The following is a 16,399-nucleotide window of genomic DNA, read 5'->3' on the forward strand; positions in this document are numbered from 1 at the left end:
CCCTCCCTCCCCTCTCCGCGGCAGATGACGGGCCTGGACGTGGAGAAGGACCAGATCCTGGAGATGGCCTGCCTCATCACCGACTCCGACCTCAACGTCCTGGCCGAGGTGAGGAGGAGCAGCCGCCGGGCCGGGCCGGGCCTCGCCCCCGGGGCCCTGCGGGCTCCCCGGCCTTGCCCGGCCGGCACCCGGGGCGCGCTCGGCCCTTGCTTCCCGGGGGAAGCTGGAGAAAATAACAGCCGGGCAGCGGCCCTCGGCCCTTGGGCCCCGCTGCTGGGCGGGGGGGGGTGGCCCCTTGCTCCGGCCGCCTGGGCATCTGCTGCTCCGAAGCGGGCGCCTCGGGCCCAGACGCGAGTGGGGGGACGGGGCGGATGCTGCTCTGCCCCCCCCGAGCTGCCGCTGTGTACCTACCCTCCAAGCAGCTGCTTCCCCGACTCCCTAAATGGTGGGGGGCCGCTGTGCGTGGCAGCATTGCCTCTGGAGACTGCGAGTGCTTGATACTAAGCTGTGTTTCGTTACCTTTCTCTCTTCCTGACAGGGCCCTAACCTTATCATTAATCAGCCCGACGAGCTGCTGGACAGCATGTCCGAGTGGTGCAAGGAGCATCATGGGAAGGTAACCCTTCTAGAGCGGTCACGCTGCAATTTCTCTTGTCTTTGCTTTGGTGAGAGTGACGTATAATTCAAAATTATTAGTTGCGGTACAGTCACCTAAAAAGAGACAGCTCCTGTGCTGAACAGTTTGCAGTTAAACAGAGGAGATAAAGAATGAGAGACAGTAAGTATCATCCTTATTTCATAGCGAGGAGCTGACGCATAACGTTTTGCCCAAGGTCTCGCAAGTCATCTGTGGCACGGCTGCGGATTGCTTTCCTGTATCTTTAGTCGTCCTCCTGTATCTCAGCTGCAAGATGGCCCCGAAGCAGCCTGTGCTTTGTAGCCTGGTTTTTAATAAGTTTGAATAGTGCTGGAAGCGACTTTCTGACTTAAGAGCCAGAAGCATCAGCAAAGGCCAGCAGCTAGTGAGTGCTCCCCTGAGATGGCTGGAGCAATGGCACACGGGAGAGCTGCAGGCAGGGCAAGGCAAGCGTCAGTGGGCTTGGGAATGGGATCCCTCTCTCGGATATGTGGCACTGGCTCCCGTCTTCAAAGACAGAAGGCTCAGCGCCTGCCTCTCGGCATGAGGTTAAGAAGTCGGGTTCAGCTCCCCAGTCTGCTTGCTGAGCTGTCGGCTGTGGCGTGCCTCTGCTGGAGTCCCAGCTGTAGGCCGGGTTGGATGGACTCCTCTGACAGCTCCTCCCGGTGAACGCTGTTCCGTGTTGCGTAAAATAGTTCAAAGCATAATTCCGATGGGAAAGGGGAAGAGGTGGCTTGAAGTCCCAAGTAAGTACAGGCGCAAGGTCAGTGTAGAACAGTCCAGAGCTGACAAGATGCAGATTTATCGCTGCAAAGTTAGGTACTTGTAGAATGCGACAGGCCCATTTACTGTAAACGCTGGATGGTTATTTTTGCCCGTCCCCTCGGCGCCATAAGCACAGTGTATTTTTTTGCCGAAAGCTTAACTTTTGGAGCGAGAGATTACTTTTAGTTCTTTTAGCCACCAAAGAAAGCTTTCTCCTTGCTGGTAGCAAGAAAACGAATGGATTTTCCAATCCTTGATTATGAATTGAAATTCAAGTTAGTTTTCAATTAAAGGCTGAAGTTTTAAGACACCCATAACCCCTCCCCTCCTCCCCCTTCGGCATCTCACTCTCCCCGGGAAGGATTAGCAAGAGTTTGGAAAATGAATATTAATTTACCGTGATGGGTGCTTTTCCCCTTCTCCAGTCGAGGACTCAAACTCGGCTTCAGTTCACGAGTGAATTGAAGATGGTAGCATACGTTATCGCTGCTCCTGAGGAGCTACTTATTTTTAATTGACTAAGAAAAGAGAAGCAATTAGAATATAGATGAAAATGCAGCCACATAATGAATTTTTTAACCACCACTTGGATCTGTCAAGTAGATTTTTGCGGCACAGTCGTGGAAATATATAGCGTAGCCAGATGGAAATAAATCACTGAGAACACTTGGAGCAGATTTGACATTTAACTATTGAAAAAAAAGAAAGAACGAACTTTTCTGATTTATAGGAATCTTGATAAACACTTAAGCTACGACTCCTGATTATTTCTCTTTATTTATACCTACTGCTTTGCACTGGGGAGGTGAATGCCTGTCCTTCAACAAAGAGAAATCTAATACTTTCCTGGGTCACGTATGTACAGGTGTATAAACAAGACTTGCATAACATCTCGGTAGTTGAGAACCACCCCTGGAAAGTACAGCAACCAGGAAAGAAAAAAAAAAATCCAAACCACTAAAACCCATGGGAACATCAGGGTTGTTAGGACTACGCTACGGTCGCCTTTACTTGTGCTAATTTTTACTTGCTGAGCGGCACCCTGCACATCAGTCGGATCTGCTTGTGGCGATGCCCGGAGAGAAAAAAAGGCAAGGGGACGTCCCAGAATATTGAAACACAGATTTCAGTTGGTACTTCTGGGCACGCTGGGGAACAACCAATGCTTGAAGGGTTGACCTTTTGCTGTTGAGCATTTCTGGAAGTATCTTTCCTGGCAGTGTATTTCTGATTTATGATGGATGGCTCTTTTTTGCAGTCTGGCCTTACTAAGGCTGTGAAGGAGAGTAAAATTTCATTGCAGCAAGCAGAGTATGAGTTTCTTTCCTTTGTACGACAACAGACACCCCCCGGTCTCTGTCCTCTCGCAGGTAAAGTATGTTCTTTCTTAACAGTAACAATACCATCCCTCCTGCGACTCCTGGCCAGATGCTGAAAGGCCCGCTGATATATGTGGCAGGGATGCTTTAGTTTTTCTAAGCCGAGATCTAGCATGCAAATCAAAACCTTTTTAGTAAGGAGAGGTTCAGTAATGGCATCATCCGTTCTGCAGCTTCCCTAAAGCAAATACTGCACATCATTGCTGTGGGAAACTTCAATTCTTCTTTGCAATAATGTTTCCGTGTACGGTTATAATTGGGGCGGGCCACTTAACTGCTGACAGCAATCTGTGACCATAAAATCTGAGCAGTGAACCCAGCGGCGTCTTTTCCTCCCTGTGCATCAACCCAAACGCCAAATATGAATCTGCCGAACGTCCTGCTACCTGGAACTACATTCAGGATGTTCACGTACGGTCTTGGGACTGATGCTAAGTGAAATGAATAGCAATGCCCGTTGTCACTTTGCGGAAAACCCGATGCTTGCATAGTACTTTGATACGTATCTGTGTGACAGAAATTGTAGGAGTAGTCACTGGAGAATTAACAGAGGGATTACGTTTTTAAACAGCGTGTGATCCTGCAATGAAAATCTGACAAACCTTTGCAATCATATTTACTAGAAAATGGGATAAACGAGCTGCTTGCGAATAGCTTTTCATACCCTATGATCTTTCCCCAGCTCACTTAGCCTGCTTCTCGTTTAGATGTCGTTTGCAGTAGCTTTGTAACGTCTTTGAAGAAACACCTTGTTTTGTGTCTTTGTAGGTAACTCTGTTCATGCAGATAAGAAATTTCTTGACAAATACATGCCTCAGTTCATGAGGCATCTTCATTACAGGATCATTGATGTGAGCACTGTCAAAGAACTTTGCAGGTAAACGTTCCCCAAATTAAGCAGTCCTTATGAAAGGTAATCTAGGGAAGCCTGTTAAGTGGCACTAACGCGCGCTCTTCTAAAACAAGGTTAAACGCTGCTGGGAGAGGGCTGCCTGCCACCGCCACCTCGTTCTTTCATCTGTTCTGTTCGGGCGGATGCGCAGAATGAGCCGTGGAGTACTCTGTGAGTGGCGTGCTCTGGAGTTTGCAGCACGTTGACTCCCAGGGTTGTGGCTTCTCTGGACGCCAGGGAAGCCGAAATTCTTTCACCGATTGTAACAAACCTGCACAGCCACCGGACATGTTTTTGAACCCCAGTTTCCTTTTTTAAGTGGCACTTTTTTCCACTTGCAGACGCTGGTATCCAGAGGAATACGAGTTTGCACCAAAGAAGGCGGCTTCTCACAGGTGAGGTTTCTACTTTTGTCAATACCAGAGCAGGGCTTGTTGGGCAGACACTGTGCTCTTCACAAGCAGAGTGTGGAGCTTCCTCTGAATTCCCAGCCTGCCACTTCTAATGCAGATGATGGCAGAGGCTGTGTGCTTCTGCTCCCTGACATATGTATCCTCCAGTCTGAAGCCTGGTTAGCGTAGGGAAAGGGATTATTAAAACACAGAGAATCAGAAGTTTCCTTATCTGCTCTGATTCACTCTGTTTACTATTCAAGCCAAGATGCTTGTTTGGCAACATAGATACATCTGTCACTTCTTAGACGTCATGGTGAGAAGGCACATGAAAATGGTCGCCTAACAATGGGTTTTATCTGTCCTTCTTTGGGGCAGAGTTGTTCGCAGAGACACTAACATTGGAAGACTGCAAATGGGGAGATGAGAGTTCTGTTCCTGGCTGTCTTCCCGAGGTCATCATGTGTCAGAGAGCTCATTCTCCTTCCTGTGGAAGGGTTTAATTTTGAGTTACTCTCCTGCCAGCATCTGAGGCATCCCTAAAAGTTGCAGTTGCCTCAAGGTTTTGCAAGAAAAGATCCTGCACAATATTAACACATATTTCTAGAAAGCCACATTTTCTGCTTCTTCTGAACAGAGGAGACAGTGGGTCCTGTGGGATCCATAGGTTTTGATAAGTCCATATATACCATGTAAGCGCATCCATTTTGCTCTTTCATCTGCGCAGACTAAATGTAGAAAAAAGCGCAAGACACCTGGGTGTTAAAGTGTCTGTGGTGGACTTTCTGTAGGTGCTGTTTGGTACTTAAAGCTACGACTGTCCTAAACGACAGTGAAAAGGAGCCACTGAACCTTTACTTCTCTGCTTCGACATGGCCATGCTTGGCAGGAGGGGCGGCTCTGGTATGAAAAGAGAAGGCAGGGGTGACTGTCGCAGAGGTCAGAAACAGGCCAAGGCAGGAGCTGAAAGCAGGTCTCTGGAGCCCTTGTCTCTGTTGTCTTGGGTTGAATTGGTTTTAGTACTCGAAGCTGTCAAACCTGTTGGCTTTCAGGAGCTTCCATGTCCCACGGTGACATAAACTAATAAGCTGTGTGTTACTTCCTGGTGTGCCAGCGCTGGTGGACCTCTATTGCTTTCCACGTACCTGAGACTAGCGAGGGTGGGTTTTATTTCTGACAGATGTGCGATCTGTGCATATCAGACCTTGATTTCTTACAGACTGGAGTTTTTCAGAAGCGCTAGAATCCAGATGTAGCTGAAGATGTGCACAGGCGTTTTGAAACCCTCTTTAATTCTCTTTCAGAGCACTTGATGACATCAGGGAAAGCATCAAAGAACTTCAGTTCTACAGAGATAGCATCTTCAAGAGGAAAACGGATGAAAAGAAAAGGAAACTAATAGAGAATGGAGAAAGCGATAAAACTGCCAGCTGATTTCTCATCTTACCGTGCCATCCTGCAGCACATAGTAGATGCGTCTCCTGGTTCTTTTCTGTTTGCCAGTCTCTCCAGAAGCTGCACCCTTCGGTTACCTTGTTTCTTAACAGCTGTTAAAATGCAGATGGAAGCCTGAGTTACTGCTTCTTTGTGGTTTGAGGAAGGATCGACATGCTCGAGCCTCAGCAGCGTCTGTCTTTGTATGTACTAGGTAAAACATGCTGTTTGATACTCCTCTTCATCCAGTTTTAGATTCAGTCTTTCACTACACAATAAAAACAGTTCTGTTGAAAGATGTTTTCATACAGCCTTTCTTTTTTGCTCGTCATAGGCTGCTAGGTGAACCAGCCTCGCGGGTTTCCGAAATAAAAACTATCACGTGGGTAGCATCTGCGTGCAAGGGAACGGCACGAGCCGCTTGATTTGTGAGCGGGCAGGTGACATTTCCATTAGCACAAACCCTAAAGTGCTGCGGGTCCTTCGGGTCAGGATGGAGGGTATTGGTTTGGCAGCTATATCAGCCTTTGCTAATCACTTTGGAAGTGTCTAGCCTATAACACTTCCTGTTTTCACAACACACTCGTGAGAATAGGAAATGTGATGAGCTGCTTCCATCACCTAAACTGGCCCGTGGGTCAGGTGTACGGAGAAAGCGTTATTACTTTTTAGATGTGCAACCTGGGAAAAGCGACGTATAAAAGGAACGTGTGTCAGTTGAGGGGCCTGAACTTTCCTCTGCAAGTAGCTTGCTCTGGTCAGCAACACACTTCAGAAGGCTGGAGTTAAACCGAAAGCATTCTTAAAACATTTTGTTTACTAACAGAAATGGTGACATTACTTGATACTGAACAGCTACACGCAAATCACGTAGCACAGCAGGTAAGCACATGTATAGCAGGGACAATCATGATATCCCAGAAATCAACAGCACAAGCATTCAGACTGAAAAAATGAAATGTGTTACCGATTAGCAGACAAAACCACACAAGGAATTGAATCGTTCTGTGTCTGTGCGTCCCCGGTGTTTGCTGCCCTAGTAGTTACTTCAGTGTAGCGGCTTCTAAGGAGAAGGTACTGCAGAGCTTTACAAACATTAAGCTCTTTGCTGATGAAAATATCAGTGGGGAAGGGTCTGAAGTGCTGGCCCAGAACCACAGCAATGAGTGAAGCTGTCCCCTGTCAGCTTGTCAGTTCATGAGAGATGTATTCGTTTCCTTTAGTCTCATAAATGCAGCAGCTAACTACAGAGGCGAATACAAGGGGAGGAATCTGGGAGCCCTCCCAACCCTGCCTTTCCTTTTACTTCCCAGAAAACAGGTCTTGGCAGCACCTACCCGGGATGGGAATAGATGCCGCTAGAGGGAGATGCCTGGGTGTTCACGGCAAAAAATCCCTGGGCACAAGTGGTTGAGAGGGACCAGCTGGGAAAGGCTGCAGCCTTTCAGCAGGGGTTTTCCTCCGACGTGGGTGAAAGCACTGGCAGCATCTCTGCGAGCTCCATTAGAGAGAAGGTCAAAACGTGGCTGGATGTCCTTTCTCATTGTTAATTACTGAAGGACATTGGACACCCCCCCCCCCAAATTACCTCCTTTTTTCCCCTTTTCAATTCCATTTACGGTGTCTGATATTTCCATTGCACCCTTGGCAGCGTGAGTGAATAGGCTAAAAGCTGTCTAAATGCCATACAGGCTTTACTTGAAGTGTACGGGGAGTCACGTCGATTTAATGGGAGTATTTACATGCTCACTGAACTTTTTCACCTGTTTGGTATTTTAGGATGGAGCCCGTGGCAGTGGGTTCGCACTCTGATTGACAGGGAGGAGCACCCACAGTACAACATGTTACAACGTTAGGCAGCGTGAGTGCTGGGTGATGTAAGCACGCCAGCAGAGCCAATTTCCTTTCTAAATAGATGCACCTTGCCGCTTTTCCTTGGCCACGTTAAAAAACAAGTCACCTGTTCTACATGAATTCATCACAAACGGAAAGAGCAGGCAATGAAAGAGATACAGCCAGCCGCTCAGCTTCCGGCATCTTCAGACGACAAAGAATTGCATTTGGAAGGTTGGTCGTATCTTCCTACATACATTACTACATACGTGACTATGCATATGACGAGGGGCTCTGGAGGTGCTGCACAGGTTGTGACCCATCCCAGGTAGGACACCAACAGGCTTTTACTCCCGTTACCGGTATCAGTGCAGCTTATCACATCGCCAAAGCTGCCAGCTAAATTCTAACTGAAGAATCATCGTCATCAGCGATAAGCAAGTGAGTCTTGTAAAGCCCAGAGTCAGCTCGTGGGTCTGGCCATAAAAAAATATCCTGGGCCTTGTAAACAGAGCAAGTTTTAGCTAAAGGCATGGTGGACAGAAGGCAGCACGTAGGCCTGTGTGGCTTTCGGGGAGCCGTTTTTCAGAGACCTCTCTTTCCCTCCTGCGGCGTGCCCTCGTACAACAGCACACACTGATACGCTGCTACCAAAATAGCACTGGGGGAAGGGAAAGATTATCACGTTTACCTTCCCACACAGAATGAAAACCTGTTGCTTTTCCACTCGGGCCGTGTCAGCAGCGTATGTTTTACATGTTGGCCTTTTACAAGATCACATCTTGAGCCATCTGAATAGAAAGATGCCCTTTCACATATTACAGACCTACTTGTAACAACACCAATATATTACCTCCCACACACGTGGCAAAACCTCCTGACTGCCACCGAGACGTACTCTGCATTTTAGTTAAATATGACTATCTGCTGAGTCCCCACTGATGCCTATTCTGGACCCATTAATATTAATGTGCCCTTGCTCCTTTGCGGTTCTCACCGGAAAGGCTCTCTCTGTAGGGGTCCAAGGTCTGGACCTGCTTCCAAAAGCCCCCCCAAGCCGCTGGAGGGGCTCTCCCCTCCCCAACTGGGTACTGCTGGGCAAGCCCCCGCACCTGAAAACCTGGAAGCCATAGGAGCATCCTGTGCGGCACCCCTTCTCCTGCCCCACATCAGGATGCGAGGAATGGAGTATGAGGGGTAGAGGACCGATAGTAGGCGAGGGGCTTACCCATATATGAAAACAAGTGCTGGTGCAGATGAGACCGAAGGCGGGGAAACCTCAATTTACAGAGTGAAAAGCAAAGGACTAAACAGCTACGCTTACCATTTTCCAAAGTTGGACACTCAATGATTTGCCTGAGTTTTCCTTTCTCCACTTCTTCCTCCACCAGCTTATTTGCTCCACTCATTGAAAAAACCCCCACCAAACCCAGCTATTTCTGCCATTTTTCCTGCAGGGACTCCAGTCCAGCTCCTGGAGCCAACAGACCACAGCAAATGCTGGTTCTCAGAAAAGAGAAAGGTCTCTCCTGACATCAACACCTCTGCAGCTTTGAGGGGTGGCTGCTGCTGCCAGCTTCAACTGAGAAGAATGTAACCTGGAGCTACCGTTCCAAAATAAACTACATTCAATAAACAGCACGAACATCCTCTGAAAACCACAATCCATAGTGCTCACTCTTGCCCAGAGAGGTGTTTCACACCAGGACCGAGCTGGTTACTGGGAGCTGTGGCGCCAGAAGCCAGCCTGGGACGGAGGAGCAGGACTCGGCAGCCAGAAAATACTGGAAATCAGTATTCATACTCAGTTGGATTTCAACAACAAAATGCTTCCGAGCCCTGAACGCACTGGAGGATCCCGTGCTGCTGGGGTCCCTGTGTCCGCTGCTCATTCCCGCAGCATCCCAGGTGGGGAGCAGTAGCCCTGCTCTGCCTCCTGAGGGATGGTGAAGGACTAGCTGTGTATCCCTCACCATCACCTGAAACCTCTGCCAGCCTTGGAAACCGGGTTCCCTTCTAACAGAAACCACTGCTAAAGGGCTCTTTCTTTTCCAACACCACAGCGCACTTTAGACCTTAAGCACCCAAGCTTAAGTGGGGATGAATAAATAGCAGCTTTAGAGCAGCAGCTTCCATGTTCTCTGCAAAGCCTGGGGGTGAAATGAGATTGAAGTCCGCAGGAAGCATCGTTACATCTGGCTCACCTGCTGTTGCTGTACGAGCGGGGAGCAGCGCATCCCCAGCGTGGGGCAGGTACCCAAGCAGGGGGTCTGCACTGCTGGTCCCCACCCCAGCCCATGCCAAACCAAATCCATGTGGACTCCAGCGGCAGTGAGATTTGCTTCAGAGTGCTTCCATGTTTTTACCTGAGCGTGAGCAGTAACAGAAATAATTACAAAGAGGGTGAATATTTATAGGCTTCGGGGCCGAGAGGGGCCACCACGATAGTCTCCTCTGATCCGCTGCTGAACACAGGTCAGGGTATTTCACCCTCTCTGTCCTCCAGTGGAGGGAGTTACTCATCCTACGGCGTCCTTGAACACTACAGAGTCCAATAACATCCCTGAATTAAAGCTTGTCTTCCAGGAACCTGTCCAACCTCCACTTGAGGACAGCAACCAGTGGTGAATTTATTGTTTCCTTTGTCAGAGAGCTCCAGTGTTTCACTAGCCCCGCTGTTGTGAAGGCGCGTGTTGTTTCAGATGTGCATTTCTCTGGCTCGGTTTCCCACTCTCTGCCCAGCATTATGTCCCCCTCTCTCGTTAGGAGATCCCCTCCATAACCGGTATGGTCTCCAAAAGCAGATATGCAGAGGCTGTACCAGCTCACCTTCCCAGAGGAGTAAGGATGCTGTAGTTCCATCTCTGCTTTTACAAAGCACACATGTGTTTCTTCCTCCCTGAGACGTAGTGACAGTTTTGAAGTTACACCAGCAAAATGAACTTTTATGTGGCTGGAATCAATGAAGTTCTTGCTGCAGAGGTTTTGCTGTGAGATAATTTGCTGCCTCGCGTGGTATTTATTCTGCATGGAAAGTGAAGGCACAAGCACCTTCAGCTCAGTTTTCACACGGAAACTTCACTCCCACGAGGAGCTGTTGTCATCCAAGCACATCCTTTGAACGTTTAAGCCGTTTTCCCATACTTTCGGAGTCCTAAAAACATTTTCCTGGAGTGCAGATTTCCTGCCAAGTAGCATGTGGGGAAACACAAGCTTGAACCCTGAGCGCTCCTGGAAGCTCCCAGTGCATCAGCCTTGACTTGTGTGGGCTTCCAGTAGAGCTACAGGCCCCCAAACCCTGCAAAGCCCCAGGGACCAGCAAGACGAGGCAGTGCAGGCCGGCAAGGGCATGGGCAGCACGCTGCCTAGCTTAGAACAGAATAGACTATTTTCAGTTGGAAGGGACCTACAACGGTCACCTCGTCCAACTGCCCGGACGGCTCTGGTTATTCCGGCACAACGATAGGTACAGCTAATTCTGGTCTGGCAACCCAAAGCGAGCAATACCACGTAGGGTGCACATGCCCCACGTCACAGCTTTTACGGACACTGCCTGGTGAACTAAATGCTCAAGTCTGGAACAAGAAACATATTTTCGTAACTGTTGAGTGCTTTCGGCTGCCAGCACTGCCCCTCGCTGAGCAGAGCTTGCTCAGGGTACTGGCATGGCACGATGCACGAGGAGCCTGTGCACACTTGACCCAGGCTGCGCGGTACGAGCGGAAAGCAAGCAGGACAAAACCAACTCAAAAGCGGCTCTTATTCCCCATAGGGCCAACTGGAAGGTACCTGTGTGTGCTGCAAGCATGGTCTAGTCTCTGTGATGCTTTTAACAACATCCCTTCACAGCCAGCATCTTGGCCACTGCTACTGCCCAACCTCCCGTGAGGTGTCCCAGAGAAAAGAGCTACCAGTCTAGAAACCAGAAGGGCATAAAAGAGCACACGGGGTGTACCTCTCCCTGGTTCATTTTTATTATGGGTATTAATAATAATGACCATCCAAGGCTTCTCAATCGCTCTCATTATTTGAACACCTGCTCTTCTAACCGTGGGAACGACTGTTATTGGAGAGAGACCGTTAAAATAGTTAATGGTGCAAATAAATGAGTCTTTCAAACGCCTCTCTCCTTTGTCACTGATTCCTCTGTAAGTAGGCCATTTAAATGTGTTTTTTCAATTTCTTGTGCCCTGGTACCTGCAGGTAGGCTCAGACCCCCATTCAGCAGGGTGGTTCCAAGGGGCATCTCCACCCTCTGCTTTGCCTTTGCAGCCAGGCGGCCTCTGGCTCTCCTCACCCTGAAACACGGCACAGGATTCTTTGCTGTAGCCAGTGCCTGTCAAAATGTCCAAGGTGCATCACCCGCAGCACTGCTGGCTGTCCGCCTGCCGGGACCCTGGGACAGTGCTGGATCAGAGCCGAGGATGCGCAGCTCACCGTCACCCCAGCGGAGGCTTGCAGAAAGCTGTCTGGACCCACGCCACAGCCACGCCACAGCAGAATCTGCTTTATTTTTGATTTCCATTTTGTTAGTTTTCTCCCCTTCCTTTGACTTCTTCTTTTTGACCTACTTCTCCTCCTTTTCATATTTTATTCCTTTTTAAGAGGCTTTTATTTTTCTCGAAACATTTTTTTAAGGAAAATATGCCATCTGTGTTTATACATTTTTAAATATTGTTTATTCTTGCTTCTGAAGCAAGTGTGCCGTATGAAGGATTTTTATCTCATTTTCCTGTATTATGCAATAGCTTTCCTGTTTTTATGTGCTGGCATCGTTTGAGGTTCCGATTTAGTACAAATTTGTCACGCGTCTTGGCAAAGCGCAGATAAAACCCACCAAAGCAGGCGTTATTTTTACACTGGAAACAAAGCTCTCTCCTGCGCAACTCGCTCAGAGGCTGGGGAGGGGGAAAGAGTGCAGACCCCCCCCTACAAGTGCCGGCCCCCCAGCAGCTTCGCACCATTCACTTGTCTGGGGCTATTTACACGAGTTGTTATTTCTGTGCATGACGCTCTGAAAGCTCGATCAATATCGCGGTTATGATCGTGGAGGTTTTGACTAGTAAAATAACATTTTGCGCTCGCAGTCTCAATATTTATTTAATCAAAGCGCTTTACAAAAAATTACCAGCTGATTGAAACGGCCTCGCTCGTAAACGACGAACAAACGAGAAACAACAAAATCTTGTATGCACTTCCATTGAAACATCTCTACCAGAGGAAAGCTTTCTAGGCTGTCCTGCATTGCACATCCATCCTGGCATCTATGTTGGTGTTAAATATTCCGGCGTAAGGGGAGGTGTGAGATGAGCTTGGGCGAGACCATGCACTGTCTCTGCACTTCTCCTGCTCTTTGCTGGCATATACAACCATACTCGGGTGGCAAAGCCCCGCGCTTCGGCAAAGAGACCCTTCTGCAGAGATGGCAGGCAGCACCATCGAACAAACATTCCTCCTTTTTGTCTCCCCCTCTCCTTTCTTTAAAAGGCAAATGGAACGCAAATGATGTAACATGCAGCACATCCCCCTTGCCTCCTGGCAAGGTGCTTGGGGTGTAAAAAACGATAAGGAGCTCTGTTTGCTTGCTTTCCAATGAACTCAGAAAAGTACGTCTGTGCCCTTGCCTGGAGACGTGAAATGCAGAACTGGGACCTCGCCCAGCAACGTGGTCCCCAGGCTGCGGACTCTGGGTGCTGCTGCATCGGCATTCCAGCCCATCTGCAGCCTCTGGATACAGCGATGTGAATAACAGTGTATTTTTGGACGCTGTAGTTAAAAAAAAAATTACTCAGAGGCAAATATAGAGTGTGCCTGGGTTTTTCAATTCAATTTAATAAATTATCTTGGCTCCAGTAATTATTTATTTGAAATAGGAATTTGCTGAGAGGCCTCAAGTCCTTTTAATACTACATTAATAATGTAACCACGGATTACTGATACAATTCTAAAGCAAGTTAAAAAAACACATCACTTATTCCGTCCAGGTTTTGAAGCTGTTCTTGCCCTGAATGTGCAATTGCTCCGGTCGGAAACGCCCACCCTCGGCACCACCGCAGAGCACAGCAGAAGCATTATCCCATAGTTAAAACAGAGAAAATAACCCTGATGTCCCCAGTGAGCAGCAGAGAGACCCCAGAGCCCTTTCATCAGAAGGCAAGGTGCAGGCAGCACAGGTGGCCCCTCCAGCTGAGCTATTCCCAGCGCCCACAGCCTGCCCCAGCAGAGGAGGTTCACCGATAAATAACCCGCTTTGTTTAGAAATATTTTGTGCTTCCCTTTTCCAGCGATAAGCCAACATTTTTCCCCATGCTCTGTCAAGCTCTAATTATTTATATCTGGCAAAACCCCCCTCACCCCACCCAGGAAACCAGAACAGCTGTTGGCTTGCTCCAGATCCTCCGAGAGGTTTTCAGCGCAGCTTGGAGCTGCAGCAATCCCACTTAAAAATCCCACGCTAGCTTTCTGTCAGCTTTAATAACAGCATCCTTGCCCTTCTCACGCACAACCACTCCTGAGCATCATCGGACACCGGGATGGAGTATTTTCCTCCATGGCTTTCTCGGCAAGGAAACGGGGGCAGTGGCGCAGGCTCTGTTCAGTGGGTTCAGCGGGAAGCCCCCGCCGACAGTCGGACAAGGTCTTTGCCTGCCTCCTGGTTACTCTTCAGCTCTTCCCGTGCAGCTCTTCCACTTGGCAAAGCTGCAGGGGGAAAGCGCCTCCAGCGCGTCCCAGGGCGGGAGGGCAGCGGCAGCCTGCATGTGCCCCACGGGGACGACATCCTCTCCCTCTGCCAGGGGCTGCTGCAAACAGTTACTGTTCTGTCGCAAAAAGCACGTGCAAAGCGAAGAGCCTCATGTTGCCTTTCAGAGCTATTGTGGTGGCGGGAAGGACACAGATCGATATATGCTGGGTGGCCAAAGCCCTCAGACCGAGGGGGAGCCACAGGAACCTTGATCAGACAGAAAGAAAAACTACTTTCATTTTGACTACAAGTCACAAATAGCACTTGTGCGATTTCCCCTCGATTCCCCTTGCTCTACGTGCCCCCAGGCTCCCAATCCATCTCATCAACTCTTTTATTTGCTTCTGTGCTTGGAACAAATCTTTTATGCATGTTTATACAACATCTTTTTATGATCCAGTCTGCCACTGGATTTCCAAAGTAAATGAAATACAGCACGGCGGTCGTGTACCAGGGTGAAAGCCATTTAACGCATATGTAAATCCACCTCCTTGGACAGAAAGCCATATAAAGATGGTTAACAGCACATTAAAACCTGTTTACTGCACAAGGTGAGTTTGTTTTCTGGTTCACTGTTCCGAACAAGAGTCCCTGCAGCTCCCAGCACTGCCAGGCTGGTGGCTTTTCCATGTGGAAGCTCCTTTCCAGACATGAGGCGTTTGAGCTTCCCACGACGGCAGAGGGAGCAACCAGTTAGCCATCCATTCATCCAGGTGAAACCATCTTTTCTCTGCTCTCCCCTGCGCCTCTCACTCTATTCCTCTGTCCACACTGCACTGCTTGGGGTGAACCGTGGAAAGAGAGGAAAAATACCAGCTCGTGCTACACCAAAGCAAAGGAAGGGAGAACTAGACCCTTACACTTCTTGCTTTTGCTTGGCATCAGTGGCCCACTCGAATTCCCACTTTTCCCAGAGAAATCACTGTGCCCTTTCCCCCTCTATTCCCAAGCACAGCCACTGCCTCCACCGCAAGGGTCCAGAAGAGCTCTGCATGCCTGCAGCCTGCAGCACAGGCACGACCAGGCAAGACATCGCCCTTAGGAAGGCAGGCGAGGAAACGGCAAACCCCCGAGAAAAAACCCCCCCCCCCCCCCCCGCCCGGTTCATTTAGGCAGAGCTGGATGGAGGTGGTGAGGATGCTGCAGGCAGCCCAGCCCCAGGCGCCGCTCCCAGCGCTGCCCACCAGCTGTGGGAGATGATGGGGTGCAGCTGCATGGGCTCAAGGTCAGCTGCAGACAGCCTGGAATACAAGAACTTCAGATATATCTTTTTTGTCTCTTTTTTTTTTTTTCCCTCCTGCTGCTGTTGATGATACCCTTTTACTGGAATAACTCACTGATGCCGACAAATAAGCTTTTAGGATAGTGAAATCTCCGTGACACTTTAAGTGCCCTAAATGACAAAACAAGGACGTGCAAAATTACCCTGCGAGTACTCTACAAAACACAACTTGTCAGAAACTTGCATGCCTCTTCAGCCACCTGGGCCCCAGCACGGACGGGCCACCCCCACCCTTCCCGGGGGCTGTCCTTGCGGCGGATGAGAAAGCAGAATATTGTGGGCAGAGGGAAAAGAGAGGAAAAGGGCAAACCTTGGGGCATGGTGAGGAAGAGCTTCCCGAGGAAGACACTCCTTCTGGCATCAGGAACCCAGTGCTTATGGCGGGCAGGGCTGCCTCTCCCCACCGCCTCCAGAGTGATGGATGAGAACCAAATGGCTGTAAATTGCCGGGTGCTGAAGCAATGTCTTATCCGTTGTGCCGAAGAAGCCACGAACAGCGGGCTCGGTGCTATGCGTGGGGCACCGACTGTCAGTCAAGTGCCAAACGACATGGGGAGGGAGAGGTGACAGTCAGCGAAAGATCTGCTGCCTGGCAGTAGCGGGGAAAGGGGATAAATGGGCATGATTAGCCAGACGTGATAATGGGTGTGATAGAGCCTAAGAGAGAGTATTTTGAAAAAGAAAACAATTAGCCGGTGAGCTAAGCGGCCCCTAATTATCCCTGCAGTGCCGAGGAAAGGTTACACTAAAGGGCCAGGAGAGTGAACAAATAACTCGCGCAAAAATCCTTTTGCTGCCCTAAAATGAAGCTTGTGCTGTTCCCCGTGGAACCCCCGTTCCTGGGCAGTCTGGGGAGAACCACGTGCTGGGGTGAATTCTCCAGGCCCTGCTCTTCCGGCGCTTGCTCCCAGCCTTTTTCTCCCATCCTCTGGGATTAAGGATGACTGAGGATGCTCTTGTACACCACACCGCACGGCACAGCCAGGTCCCAGCCCCGCAGTACCATAAATACCAGCCCTGGTTAACTGGCTGGCCTGGTGCAG

The 16,399-nt window shown here is 49.4% G+C and overlaps 1 protein-coding gene across 1 annotated transcript; it reads left to right on the forward strand.

The window, feature by feature from the left end:
* Window positions 1-16: 16 nt before the first annotated feature.
* REXO2 (RNA exonuclease 2) lies at window positions 17-5,797 on the forward strand. Its single transcript, XM_010574958.1, has 6 exons — window positions 17-108; window positions 539-616; window positions 2,661-2,772; window positions 3,550-3,658; window positions 4,015-4,068; window positions 5,370-5,797. The coding sequence occupies exons 1-6, from the start codon at window positions 25-27 to the stop codon at window positions 5,497-5,499; spliced, it is 567 nt and encodes a 188-aa protein (XP_010573260.1). The 5' UTR covers window positions 17-24; the 3' UTR covers window positions 5,500-5,797.
* The last annotated feature ends 10,602 nt before the right edge of the window (window positions 5,798-16,399 follow it).

This window comes from Haliaeetus leucocephalus, unplaced genomic scaffold (assembly GCF_000737465.1).
Source record: "Haliaeetus leucocephalus isolate CR32 unplaced genomic scaffold, Haliaeetus_leucocephalus-4.0 Scaffold450, whole genome shotgun sequence".
Lineage (NCBI taxonomy): Eukaryota > Metazoa > Chordata > Aves > Accipitriformes > Accipitridae > Haliaeetus > Haliaeetus leucocephalus.

What these genes read in the sequence shown, in the direction of transcription:
- REXO2 (XM_010574958.1), top strand. Translation starts at nt 25, where the DNA reads ATGACGGGCCTGGACGTGGAGAAGGACCAGATCCTGGAGATGGCCTGC. An exon ending in ACCTCAACGTCCTGGCCGAG is followed by an intron (nt 109 to 538) that starts GTGAGGAGGAGC and finishes TCTTCCTGACAG; the next exon opens with GGCCCTAACCTTATCATTAA. An exon ending in CGGTCTCTGTCCTCTCGCAG is followed by an intron (nt 2,773 to 3,549) that starts GTAAAGTATGTT and finishes GTGTCTTTGTAG; the next exon opens with GTAACTCTGTTCATGCAGAT.